The sequence below is a fragment of the Erpetoichthys calabaricus genome, chromosome 5 (genome assembly GCF_900747795.2).
Source record: "Erpetoichthys calabaricus chromosome 5, fErpCal1.3, whole genome shotgun sequence".
NCBI classification, from domain to species: domain Eukaryota; kingdom Metazoa; phylum Chordata; class Cladistia; order Polypteriformes; family Polypteridae; genus Erpetoichthys; species Erpetoichthys calabaricus.
In genome coordinates, this window is record NC_041398.2 from 12,544,935 (window position 1) to 12,559,250 (window position 14,316).

The following is a 14,316-nucleotide window of genomic DNA, read 5'->3' on the forward strand; positions in this document are numbered from 1 at the left end:
CAAATCAGTTGAGTAAAGGTGAGAAGGTAAAGAATCTGGGGGTTGTGTGATATTCTGAAGTAGTGACAACAATAACTTGGTGTTTCCTTCATTGGTAGAAATCATGTGAGTGTAATAGTTAGATTTAGTTTGGGCAATACAGTCCTTGTAATAAAGTATATGGTTTTTGTACATCTCTTTGTGAACAAAGAGTCCAGTTTTTTTTATATAACTGTTCAAGTTGTCGGCTTTTAGCTTTCAAAAGCGGAAGTTCAGGTGTGAACCAGGGAGCAGAAAAGGAGAAAGAAACAGATCAAGTTTTAATGAAGAGACAGAGTTAAGAATACCATTGAGTCCAGTGTTATAGTGTGAGACTAGTTCTTCAGAAGTGGAGAAATTATGAATGTCCATAAAGGAATCAAAACTAGAGGAAAGACAGTCTAAGTTAATTTTAATATTACAGAAAGACATGAGACGGGACAGCTTAGTATGGAAAGTCCAAGTTTAACATTGAATGAAATAAGAAAATGATCAGTTATGGGGAGTTCATCCGCAGTACAATCAAGCGGGTAACTCCAGAACAGCAAATCAAGTCCAAGATATGTCCTTTAGAATGAGTGGGAACATCAGTGTGCTGCTGGAATCCAAAACTCTCAAGGCAGGATGAAAAGTCTCTAGTAAGAGGGACATTGATATTATCCATTTGTATATTGAAATCCCCCAGAAGTATTATGTTTGATGAAACAGTAGATAAGTGTGTAAGGAAAACAGCAAAGTTGTTCAGAAAGTCATTATATGGTTTTGGGGGCCGGTAGACAGTTGCAGTGATAGTAGGAATAAGTCCAGTTAATTGACACACAAGAGATTCAAAAGAACCGAAGGCAGGAACAGACAACGGCAGGACTTTACACTTCTCACGATACATTAACGTGAGACCTCCACCTCGGTCAGAGCCACGGGGTTGAGAGATGTAAACAAACCCCGGGGGAGTTGATTCGTTAAGATAGGAAAAGTCATGGGGTGGTTACCATGTATCTGTTAGACAGTAAAAGTCAAAGTTACGATCAGTGTGGAGATCGTGGATTAGAGGCCTATTGCTCATGAGTGAGAGGATGTTCAGCAGACTGAAGTTCACAACGGCGTTATCGTATTTAACAACAGTGTTAGCCGACTGGGCTAGGCTGGCGAACACACTGTGGTCAGCGACTCTACCGAAATTACGTGGAGGACATCGAGAACTGGACCAGATGGAGTTTATTATTTTCAAACTGTCAGTTTGGATACTCCGGCGGGACCCATGGTGGATGTACCTCCAACTGGGGAGGAATATGATGTCTGGGTGGAGATACAGGCCAGGCAGCGGAGGCTCAGACAGGTGAGTACTGAAGCAGGTTGGATAGTGAGCGACCAGAGGGACCAAACAAACACGAACCAAATAAACATCCTACCAGTCCACAGGTAAAGCGAAGATGCAGACAACTCAGATGTCCGGAGAACAAAGCCAGGTAAGTTTCAAAGTGGGGATAAGCCTAAGAATAGTCCATGCAGCCAAATCAGTAGTCAAGATAGAAATCAGTCTAGCTTTAAATGATTGAAAAATAAAACTCAACGAATAATTCTGCACGAAAGAAAATGAAAACAGCTGCTTAGTCCATTAGATTGTAAGTTAATTGTAAAAAAGTTAAAGAAGATAAAAAGTTAAAAAAGATAAAAAGTTAAAACTTTATCGGAGAGCAGTGGCGACCAGTCACACCAGCCTTCGCTCAACTGCAAGTTTCTGTGTTACTTTAGTTGGTTCTTTCTCCTGCACTTATAGGAAAGGCACATAACTTGTGATTTTATTTCTCATAAGTTTTATCCAAATAATTTCCCAGTAAACATCATTCATTCAGAAGCAGCTTTTAAATGTTCTCGTCTCAGTTCTGCTTCAGTTCTTAGTTACTTATTACTTCTCCTGTCCACCCCTCACAGAACAGAAGCCCCTCAGCCAGTCCCATCACTTACAGCTTTCTGCCCTTTTCTGCCCCCATACAGAGCATCACAAGCTGCCTGCACACCACAATATATTAACACAACCTGATATAACAGAATATATAAAGAAAATTACAATGCAGAAGACCATTAACATTAATACAGAATAACGTTATCGTCACTGTTTCCATTTTCTACACATGTTTCAATTATTTCAGCATCCCGCTTTCTATTGTTCACTGTTGGCCTTCCTACTCCATCATTGAAGCAATACTTGAAGAGCTGTTGCTGTTTCGTAACATTTAATAAGTTCAAACACCACACACATATGTTGATAGGCCATAACAATGTATAGTAGTTTAGTTTAATTATAACAAAAGAGAAAAGCTACAAACCGCCATTCAAGCTGAAGGTACGTAATGGACACTGGGATTTCTGTTGTTCCAATGTGCAGAACTCGCAGTAGTAATCAGGAGACGCTGGTGTGCACAAGGTGGGGTTTTTGTTATTTAGTCCTGACAGTTAATCAAGTGACAGATAATCGAGTTTTACTGGAGATGAAGAGATTTCTCTGTCACATTAAATGTACAAATTCCTTAACTCAAAGTTATTCAAACAGTTTCCATTAAACACTAAACATCACTCACCTGCTTTTCTTCTCTTTCCGTCTCCAGCTCGACCATTTCATGATTTTTATGTCCAGTCACCACACACACAACGCAGATACAGGAATCATCAGTTTTACAGAATATCTCCAGACTTTTCTGATGTTTCTCACAGAGTTTCTCCTTCAGATTTCTATCAGGATCAACCAGCTTGTGGTGCTTCAGGACGTCTCCTTCATAGTGAGGTTGCAGGTGAGTCTGACAGTAGGAGGCCGGGCAGGTGAGACAGGACTTCACCGCTCTGAACTTCTTACCAGTACAGAAGTCACACTCCACATCTCCAGGGCCAGCATAATTCTGAGGAGGAGGAGGACTGAGAGTCGTCTTCTTTAATTTCTTGATGACTTCATTCAGCAGAGTGTTTCTGTTCAGCTCAGGCCTTGTGGTGAAGGTGTGTCTGCACTGAGGACAGCTGCACCTTTGGCTCTGATCCCAGCAGTCCGTGAGGCACTTCAGACAGAAACTGTGACCACAGGGGATAGCGACGGGGTCAGTCAGGGTGTCCAGACACACCGAGCAGGTGAACTCGTCCTGTGACACAAACAGCTGGGCTTCAGCCATCGTCAGTCTGAGGAGAGGCAGGCAGAGAGAATCAGTCAGAGGAACAAGGAAGTGACTTGTGAAGAAACCAAAGTGAAAGTTAGTCTGAGCTCAGTGAGGAGGAGGAGGAGGAGGAAGAGGAGGAGGAGGAGGAGGAGGAGATTTAAAGAGAAAGCTGAGAGCTGACAGAGAGAACATCTGAGGAGACACTGAGGGTGAACAGATAATGTCAGACAGGAGCTCAGAGAATGAAGACCACCAAGTTACAGAAGAGATGACCTGTCACAGGGGATCTGCTAAAGTGTCATTCACGTCAGCATTTCTTATTCATTTATTACACACTGAAGTCCACATCAGACTCCATATCAGTCCTCTTTATTAAACAAATTGTCCATCCCATAATAAGTTCTCATTTCCTGTTTATCAATAATAATTTTTTGTGTTTTTGTTTGTCCATGTCAGGAATTTATCAGATTATTCAGTAAACACCCCAACTGAAGCCCACTCAGTTTAATAAACAGAATAATATGATACATTAATAAACACAAGGATAGTAGAAATATGAAAACATCTTAAAACTGATAACAGACAGACAGACAGACACACACACACACACACACACACACACACACACACACACACACACACACACACACAGACACACACACACACACGTAACACACAGCAGGCGCTTGCCGCTCTCGGCTCCTTCACAGTTTTTTAGATTTTCTTGGTTATTCAAGTCGTTTTATCTCAGGATTTGTGAGACTTAATCAGGTCTGTTGAACAGGCTCGTCTACTCCTGCACCCTACGATTAACACACACAGATCTGAGTCACACAATTGGGTATAAGTGATGCCCTGATGCCAGTCCCTCTGTAATAGCCCACCTCAGACTCATTCCACTTAAGTACATAAGAGTGACCCCTCCAGCCTATCACTTCTCAGTGCCCCACACTGGGACTCGCTGTCACCATCACTAACAAATGTACAGATGTCTCTGGGACACATGAAGGCTCGTATAACATTTGGTTTTATGCCAGTTCCAAACCAAGGGGGTCTTATTTCTGCCACCCTTGCTCTTCTGTAGCCAGCAGACACACCACATGCACTTCAGATCAGGTCATCTACCTCAACCTAAGCACATTCAGGCCTGGCCAGTACTTGGACTGGAGACCATCTAGGAAAAACTTGGGTGTCTGCTGGAAGAGGTGTTGGTGAGGCCAAAAGGGGGCTTACCCGGTGGTCTGAAAGTGGATCCCAGTGAGTGACGAGGACACTGTGCTGTATAAATGTTGCTGTCCTTCAGATGAGACGTAAAACTGAAGTCCTGACTCTCTGTGGTTATTAAAGATCTCTGTGTGTCCTCCATGAAGATGTCTTTACTAAATTGCCCTCCATGGCCTTGTCATTGTGTCCCCCTAATCGTCCCCTGTCTCTCATTAGCTAACTGTTTCTCTCACCACTTCACCTTCTAATAGCTCATGTGTGGTGAGCATACTGGCACAAAAATGTCTGCCGTCACATCATCAGGTGGATGCTGCACATTAGTGGTGGTTGAAGTGGCTCACCACTCACTGTGTAGAAGAGCTTTGAGTTGTGAGACAAGCACAATATAAAAATATAAAGAATTATTATTATTATTATTATTTAAGTGCAAACTCTCAGCGTTGATAACCCCCTCGGCAAGAAAGCTGTCATTTCAAGCTTCTGTCGCCCTAATATTTATTTCAGTCATTCAAGAAATAAAGACAAAGTATAGAAATGTCAAAGGAATGTGGCATTTAATAATCTGGGTTCAAATATAAGAGATCAGCGTGGACCTCAGTGTTATCATATGCAGAGCACCACCTACTGGAATGTAAGTCATGTATTCATAAAATGCAATATATTTACCATTCCAACAGTTGGCACATTACTAACATTTGTAGTAATCTAATGTATAGAATGTTGGAATGACAAATAAATGTGTATGTTTCTGTTATATACAATTTAGTATGAGATTTGTAAAAGCCATGTTAATGTTTAAGATGTGCCATCTGTTGGAATGACAAATTTAACATGATGTCTCTGTTACACAAAATTTGGTGTTGGATTCGTAAAAGCAGTGTTAGTATTTGTGATGTACCATTTGCTGGAGTGACAAATGCCATTAATTTTATTACTATAAATGTTTGTGTTGTGCCATCTGTTGAAATGAGAGAGACATACAAACCAAATTGACACACAGATACACAGACACAGAGAAACTTTTCCTTTTATTAAGGTGGATAATGTTGAGAATGTAGATTAGGGATCCATATTCTTTATTATTAGTTTTAGTGCTATTAGCTATGAAAAGTGTAGGCCTGAGGTAACTTTAAAAGGACACCATTTATTCCAGCAGAAGGACCCTGGCCTGCCAGCCTTTTCACAGGCAGATCTTGTTTTGTGAACGCAGGTGCTGAGCCGCTCACTGACAGAAGACAAACAAACTGCAGGCAGGGCCTTTGGCTGTGTGAGTACTGGGCAGGCTCTTAGGCTGGCACATCAAACATATAAGCACTTAATGGCATTTACTTTTATTAGGGCTCAGTAATACTTTGGGCAATAACGTTAAAATAAAACTCATTCTGATATCTACCTAGTCTGAGCCACTGTATATAGGGGTTAAGAGCTGATTATTGAAGGTTACGGACCTTTCACTGCTCATCGATGTCCGTGAAGTTAGCAGCAGCTTAGCCCTGACAGACGAGTGAGCAGCCGAGCGCTGAGAATGAACAACACCGCTGTGTGCGTTTGCAGGCTTTTATATGAGCACACACAGATATATGTTAAATTAGCATTTAGGTTTATATGCCAGTGTCTCTTTGTATGTCCTAACGATAATAAATAAAGTTACAGCAGAACATATTAGTTAGCTTATTTAATGAGTTCTTAAAGGCTTGTCTTTTTTCCTTATTTCAAGCATGAAGCTCCGTGTCGAGGCTCTCCGCAGTTTGGCCCTCATCAGTGAAGCTACACGCTGCCGCTTACCAGCACATTTGCCATTTATTTTAGCCTTACAGCAGTTTGGCTCAACCTCTGGGGCGAGATATCTACAAGGGGTTCGCGAAGAAAAAATGCAACTTGAAGAAGAAGCTATTGTGACGTACTGTAATTAATGTTTTCTGTTTACTCTCTTTAGAGCAGGCTCTGCATTTTTACAACGACATAGAAAGACAGAAAGTGCGTACCCAGGGGAAGGGAGGAGGCAGGAAGGAAGGGGGTGTGGGATATGTGAGTATGGATAAGGAGAGAGAAAGAAAGTCTAAAGAGTCAACAGTGAATGATAAACGGGTAAAGACAAAACACATAGTGACATTTTGTTGTTTTATAGGTGTGCCTAGCGACGCTAAACAGCAGGCTGGGGAAGTTGTTTTGCTGTTCTGTTCACTTCTTGTTTAAGGCTGTAAAGCAAATAAATGGGAATATTTCGAAGGGGGGGATTCTTTTCTATACCCACTGTAATAATTGTTTTAATGCACCATCTCTTGAAATGACAAGTGCAATGTATTTTAGGACTACAAATGCTTTTAATGTACTATATGATGGAATGACAAATGCAATGTAATTTCTTACCACTAATGTTTGTGATGTGCCATCTGTTAAAATGACAAAGGCAATGCATTTTATTGCCACAAATATTTGTGATGAGCCATCTGTTGGACTGACAAATGCAATGCAAAATACAAAATATGTAGATGGTGTACTGCAAATGTTAACACTGGGGTCTAAGTTGATTATTTAGATTTCGACCAATCTTATACTGGTAGCAAAACTAATTCTTAACAACAGAGATTGCTGTTGAACCACCTGCAGCTGTTAACCCTTCGTACAGCACTGGCGCCGTCAAGCAGCACACTATGGGCTGTCAGTGAAAGGGGAGTGAATAGAGGACACTGTATCACTCACAACAATATATTCAATTTTACCACACATCCGTGGTGCGAAACATTACAAATATGTAGTTTAAGAAATGCTGGCTTTGAGACTTAAAACCTTTCACATATCGATCTATTATATAGTGCCTTTCAAATCTGTCTATTTGCAGTATGCATTTAAGTAATTTTGTGAGCCTACCGACTGTACTAAAATTAATATCTATTATATAGAGCCTTTTATATCTATCTATCTGCAGTATGCCTGTAAGTAGTTTTATGATCCTGCAGACTATACTAAAATTATTATCTATCTATTTATCTATCTATCTGTTATATAGTGACTTTTATATCTATCATATAGAGCCTTTTAATTCTATCTATACAGTATATCTATCTGCAGTATGAATGTGAGTAATTTTGTGATCCTGCCTACTACACTAAAATTAATATCTATTTATATCTATTATAGAGTGCCTTTTACATCTATCTATCTATCTATCTATCTATCTATCTATCTATCTATCTATCTATCTATCTATCTATCTATCTATCTATCTATCTATCTATCTATCTATCTATCTATCTATCTATCTATCTATCTATCTATGTTTGTAGTGTCCCTACTGTCACATTGTACAGACTCCAGTGTAATTGTATTTTATTTACATGTGCCAATCGCTACTCCTGCGGCACTTTGGCTACTGAGTCTAATTAACCTCACCTTAAAATGTCAGTCTTCCTTACCTGGAAATCTTCAGCAGTATAGTGCCTTTCATATGCATCTGTTGTAGATTTATCGCGTCATCACTGCCTTGTCTACAGTGTCCAGTGAAGTTCTTCCTTGCCCATATTAATCTCTCCTCTCCAGCTCCATCATTAGTGAGTAGAAGTACCTGACCCTGAGAATATTGCACACGCACAACACACAATCAAGTGACAAGAGCAGACATTATAGGCATCCATCACTTATCCTTCACTGAGATACAGCAATACAGCCTCTGTGCTGTCCAATAATAATAATAATAATAATAATAATAATAATAATAATAATAATAATTGTCTGTCCTTAGTATCTTCCATCCTTTGATCTATTCATATATTTTCTCTGCCAAAGGCACAACAATAACAATAACGATATTTCCATGTTCTTCACCAACTTATCTGAAGCAGGGCTGTGTGGGAGATGGAGCCTACCCCAGACAGCATCTGGCACAAGGCTGGACCAATCCCTCATTGTAGGGTAAACATGCTCACACACACACACACGCACACACACGCACGCACGCACACACACACACACACACACACACACACACACTCTCTCTCTCTCACTCTCTCTCTGTGTCCACTTCAGCAATGCCAGTTCCCCCAAGTTGAATTATTCTGGAGTTTCAGAAGTTGATTGCAGACGTTTCAACACTGGGCCGATGGGCAGTGGTGAGCTGGCACTCCTGTCGTTGCGGCACCAGGGTCTGCGTGGAGTCTCCTTATTTGCATGAAGTGATTGAGTAATGAGCTGCTGTGCCTAACTTTGAAAAAGCTTAGCATGCGGAAGCCCTTGTGCTCGAGTTCAAACTATTGGTCACCAATGTGCTTGAGTGAAAGTTGAAATAGAAAAGCTATGCCAAGCCAGATGTGGCCGTCAAACTCCCACAGAGAGGAGCCATGTGTTTAAGCAGCTTTGTTTTGTCCTTTCACAGGTCATCATCATCATCATCATCATCATCAACATCTTCAGAAGTGAACTGCACTGGCAGCTTGTCCAAACTGGCCACCGCAATGGAGAGGACGACACTAAACTGGCAATGGAAGAGAGACGTGTGGCCATTAAAGAGGAGGAGTATGAGGAGGTGACCGCGCCAGTCAACGAGGACTCCAGTGATGCGGCGTCGCCGTGCGTTCAGCAGTAGCGAAACACGGGTGAGAAACAAGAAGCCCGTGACGAGGACGAGAAGACCATTTGGAAGGAAGAGGACCTCGAGCTCAAGGATTCACCCGCAGAGCCTCATCCGACTTATTTTGTTTCCCTTCAGGGGAGATAAGAGATAGAGCCACCTTCACCTGCTAGTAAGTTTAACTCACTGAATTTGATGATGGGCTTTGTTTCTTAGTGAGTACAACTTGGAATTGAGGGCTTTCCGGGCCGATTGGTCCAACCTCATCACTGTCATATTGGGTAGAGTTGTGCAGGAGGTGACAATGACAGATTATAGATGCAGTTCCCCTATAAGGGCACTGGAACGGCAGGGCCAATTCATTCGTTTCTGCCATATGCTGACGATACTTGGGGTTTGAGGGCGAAGTGTGACTATGACACGAAAAGTCCAGCTGGCGCTGCCATCTTAACATGTTAAATGGTACCCCATTTTTTTTAGGTGAACAAAAGTATAGGAGCAGATAGTCTTCAAGCAAATTAAATGTCTGGTTGCACATCCCTTGCTTGTGGTAACTTCATTGAGCCTGTGGCTCCTCGACATCATCAGATGGTGGCTTTCTTCTGATGTTCTGCTTACAGACGGGCCTTTCTTGAAGCGTTTGTAATTTCATACTGATCCCTCACACTTCTTATTGTTCCACTTTTGCAGGTCTTTGTTCCTCCATTTGAATCAGTCCTTTCAGCTCTAACGGTCACCTGAGGGGACTATAAAAGACAAATCACCTGCTAATCACTTCTAAAAGAAGCCCCTTACTTTGTCCAGTCCAGTTTAGGATTTCTGGGTGGAGTAAAATCAGAGCAGAGTAACTTTTCTTCATTTTGAATTTCCCTAAAGTTTTTTTTACGAGTATAGAAGTGTCATACTTAATGCCTGAAATTTATCAAATCAGCTTGAAGGAACACAGCCATACCTGCTGCTCCCTTATCTTTTGTCCCGTTTACTTTTGAATTTGTAATTTCACACTGATCCCTCATACTTCTCATTGTTGTAATACGCAGTCATTTGTTCCACTATCAGAGTCAGCCATTTCAGCTCTGGCAGTCACCCGAGGGGACTATAAAAGACAAATCACCTGCTTGACAGTCAAATATTTCTTTTGATTTGTAAAAAAGGAGTTGATCATTTTGCAAAGTCCAATTTACAATTATTTTAGGTGAAGCAAAATGAGGTTGTGTCATTTTATCCATCCATCCAATTTCCAACCCGCTGAATCCGAACACAGGGTCACGGGGGTCTGCTGGAGCCAATCCCAGCCAACACAGGGCACAAGGCAGGGAACCAATCCCGGGCAGGGTGCCAACCCACCGCAGGACACACACAAACACACCCACACACCAAGCACACACTAGGGCCAATTCAGAATCTCCAATCCACCTAACCTGCATGTCTTTGGACTGTGGGAGGAAACCGGAGTGCCCGGAGGAAACCCACGCAGACACGGGGAGAACATGCAAACTCCACGCAGGGAGGACCCGGGAAGTGAACCCAGGTCCCCAGATCTCCCAACTGCGAGGCAGCAGCGCCACCCACTGCGCCACCGTGCCGCCCGTGTCATTTTATTTTCAGCTTTTATTTTAATTGTTCCACTGCAAATGAAAGAAATATATCTGTGAAGAGCAGAACATTGTTAAATCCTGCGGTTTTATGAGTGCAAAGAGAAGTCGAGCAAAATGACCCCCTTAATTGGCTCAAAAGAAAGATTACAATATTAAAGCTTCAAAAGGCAACTCAGACCCCCTTCTTCAGGCACGATGTAAGTAATATAATCTTATATATAAACATTTACATGTAGAAGTCTGTCTAGCCAGGAAGTACGAGGCTACAGCATGAAGCTCAAACAAAGTGACTGTCGCCAAAGTGAAACCGCCGAGAAAAGAGAACCTCACTTAGCTGCTAATACACAAGTGTGGTGATCACTTTGGCAAAACGAAACCTCTGAGGAGAAAGAAACTTGCTTGGCTGCTGATAGACAACGGAGGTGAGCACATCTGCAAAATGAAACCTCTAAGGAGAGAGAAACTCGCATAGCCGCTGATAGACAAGGTGGGCAAAATGAAACTGCCAAGACAAAAGAACCTCGCTTAACTGCTAATGCACAAGCAAGGTGAGCACATCTGCAAAATGAAACCTCTGAGGAGAAAGAAACTCACTTGGCCACTGATAGCCAATGGAGGTGAGCACATCGACAAAACAAAACTGCTGAGGAAAGAGAACATCGCTTAGCCGCTAATGCACAACCGATGCGACTGATTGATTTAAGTGCCAGAATCCATGGTTTCTAGGAGCTAAGACTTTTTACAGCACAGGCTTACACAGCTATTGATTTTATAATGTAAGATCTAACGATTTCATCTTGACTAAAGAGGGGGCTGAGTTGTCTTTGACAGCTTGCATAGTTTAATCTTTGTAGTTCGCCAATGAAAGGTGTTACTTTGCTCGACTTCTCTTTGTATCCATAACGGCTAACACGGTATAACACCCTACTAATACTGCGGTTTAATGAAGAAAATTAACCCAATATCTGTGCAGAGGTGCTAATATTTCCAATCACGATTATATTTAGTAGCTTTTCGTTTTGTGCCTGGGAGATTACAGTGTCAGACCTTTTCTAATGATAATGTGGATGGGGGGTTTTGAGATGGAGGTTAACCTGCTTCTGAACATTCAAGTCAAAGGAGAAGGAGCTCAGATTTTCACATTATGACACTGAAGTCTGAGGCCCCAACAAATCTACACTGAAGTAAAATGACAAAACAAAAAATGAATAAATAAATTGACCTAAAGTGTAGAATTTGGCCGCAGGCTTAAACAGCAAAGCAACACCCTGGGATGAGATGCCCAAGCAGTAAAAGATGGTTGTTCAACAGCACCCCTTATGGTCACGTTTTTCACGTGGGTAGGATTTTAAAATGTTTAACATGATCTAACACAGCTGGAGTTACAGGGTCTATGGTGAAGAAAGAAAAAATAAATAAATAACACCTAAACACGCCAAAGAGGAACATAAGGTTGTCGGAATTACCCGAGGCTCACCACTGGCATCACAGGGTAGCATCGCTCAAAATAAAACTATGACACAAATTAGGATTATTGTGCGTCACTTTAGATTAGGTGTCTCTAATTACACTGTACTTACCATGTAATTACCTGTATAATTACAGAATAACTTGGTGTTATTACCTTATAATTACTGGGTAACACAATGTAATCAGTCAGTCAGCCATTCTCCAACCCGCTATATCCTAACACAGGGTCACGGGGGTCTGCTAGAGCCAATCCCAGCCAACACAGGGAGCACGGCAGGAACAAACCCTGGGCAGGGCACACACACACCAAGCACACACACTAGGGACCATTTACAATCGCCAATGCACCGAACCTGCATGTCTTTGAACTGTGGGAGGAAACCCACAGAGACACGAGGAGAACATGCAAACTTCACACAGGGAGGACCCGGGAAGCAAACCACAGATCTCCTTACTGTGATGCAGCAGTGCTACCACTGTGCCACCTCGCCACCCACACAATGCAATGCTGTAGGTAATTGTCATCCATACAGTTTATATGCATACGTACTTTTAAAAATTGTGGAATAACAATTACAATTGAGTAATTAATTCTAGGGGCGGCACGGTGGCGCAGTGGGTAGCGCTGCTGCCTCGCAGTTGGGAGATCTGGGGACCTGGGTTCGCTTCCCAGGTCCACCCTGCGTGGAGTTTGCATGTTCTCCCCGTGTCTGCGTGGGTTTCCTCCGGGTGCTCCGGTTTCCTCCCACAGTCCAAAGACATGCAGGTTAGGTGGATTGGCGATTCTAAATTGGCCCTATTGTGTGCTTGGTGTGTGGGTGTGTTTGTGTGTGTCCTGCGGTGGGTTGGCACCTTGCCCGGGATTGGTTCCTGCCTTGTGCCCTGTGTTGGCTGGGATTGGCTCCAGCAGACCCCCGTGACCCTGTGTTCGGATTCAGCGGGTTGGGAAATGGATAGATGGATGGAATTAACTATAGAGTTACACTGTATTACATCGAAAGTATAACTTGTATAAAAAGTATATCTAAAACAACCCCCTTTTCTATCCAATACACCCCACCATTTTAAATAACCAAGTACAATTATGTATTCTCAGCTGAGTTAAGCACTCTTCGCCACTCCGTGAAAACTGGGATCTTTCTTTCAGATCCTTCAAAAACAGTTGGAGATTCTTCTTCCAACTCATTGATTCTTATATGTGTCAAACGAGTATGTTTGAAAAAAAAAACGAAGGGCTGAATCCTTATATTTTATTCTTAATATTAATATTTCCAAGTGGATTCTCCGGTAACACCATTTTAAAAAATTATATTTGCTTACAACGTGCAGGATTTAATTAAACGTATGAAGTGCGTGTGTGTGCGTGGGCGCGTGAGCGCGCTCGTGCGTGCGTGTGATTTTATGTCGATGCGAGTGCTTAATAGACATACTGCAACTGCGTTTCCATACATTTTGCTAAATGAAATGTAAATATCTTAATACAGACTAGTCGCCCCAAAGTCTGGATGATTTTAGACATATCAAGTGTATTGTTGAATAATTGGGTAAATGATTATTATAATATGTTCCTGTATTTATGAGATTATATCTTAATACACAGGGTTCCATCTGTTTTTATTTAAGTCTTTAGATTTTAAAAAGTTTGCTTGCGCATGTATTCATATTTATACTCACGAACCTATTAAACTAGTAATGAAAGGAATGGGCGCACTTAATAGGACTCCGAGAAACCCTCCTTTCTGATTTAAAAGGGTTTTTTTCTTTTTAACGGTAATTTTATCGCGGAGTTTTTTAACGGCACAACATTGCTTCTTTAGCAGAGGTTTTTGAGTGCGTGTGTGTTTACTGGGGTCTGTTTTAAGCTACATTACCAGGCACAGAGTATCCAATATATTAACACGGTACTAGTCAAGGCTATTGAGGATCAGGATTTCACTTTCTTTTTTTTAAACCTGGTACCTCCTTTTTCCATCTTGTACATTGTTCAGTAAACCTTATTTTTTGGTGGATCAGAACACTCTTTAGGCTTCACTTTTAAAAGCTCTGCTCTGAACTTACCATTTCAACCAATATGTCAGCTTTGGATCCATCTCACCACTGCCACTGGCCCTTCCTCTTTGTAGATTTAGGTTGTAGGCCAGCATTTCTCAACCTTTACGTATTTGCGAACCAAGTTTTCATAAAAGTTTTAATCGCACTCCCTAACGTTTTTTTTTTGAAAGTAGCCCACTAATACCAATATGTCCCTTTTAAATTAATGATATATCATTGTTGCATATTTTATTATACCTACTTA

General features: G+C 41.6%; 2 protein-coding genes and 1 long non-coding RNA gene across 14 annotated transcripts in view; 1 reads left to right on the plus strand and 2 right to left on the minus strand.

Annotated features, from left to right (window-relative positions):
* LOC114644514 (tripartite motif-containing protein 16-like) overlaps positions 1–3,246 on the minus strand; it is a 428,510-nt gene extending 425,264 nt beyond the window's left edge. Inside the window, exon 1 of the mRNA XM_051927887.1 lies at positions 2,598–3,246. Within this exon, the coding sequence (XP_051783847.1) occupies positions 2,598–3,176 (579 nt within the window). The 5' untranslated portion in view covers positions 3,177–3,246. The remainder of the gene's footprint in view (positions 1–2,597) is intronic.
* Positions 1–14,316, plus strand: part of LOC127527858 (uncharacterized) — a 687,118-nt gene that overhangs the window by 425,381 nt on the left and 247,421 nt on the right. The window lies entirely within an intron of this gene.
* The window catches only part of LOC114643665 (tripartite motif-containing protein 16-like), a 484,979-nt gene that overhangs the window by 239,566 nt on the left and 231,097 nt on the right, over positions 1–14,316 (minus strand). The window lies entirely within an intron of this gene.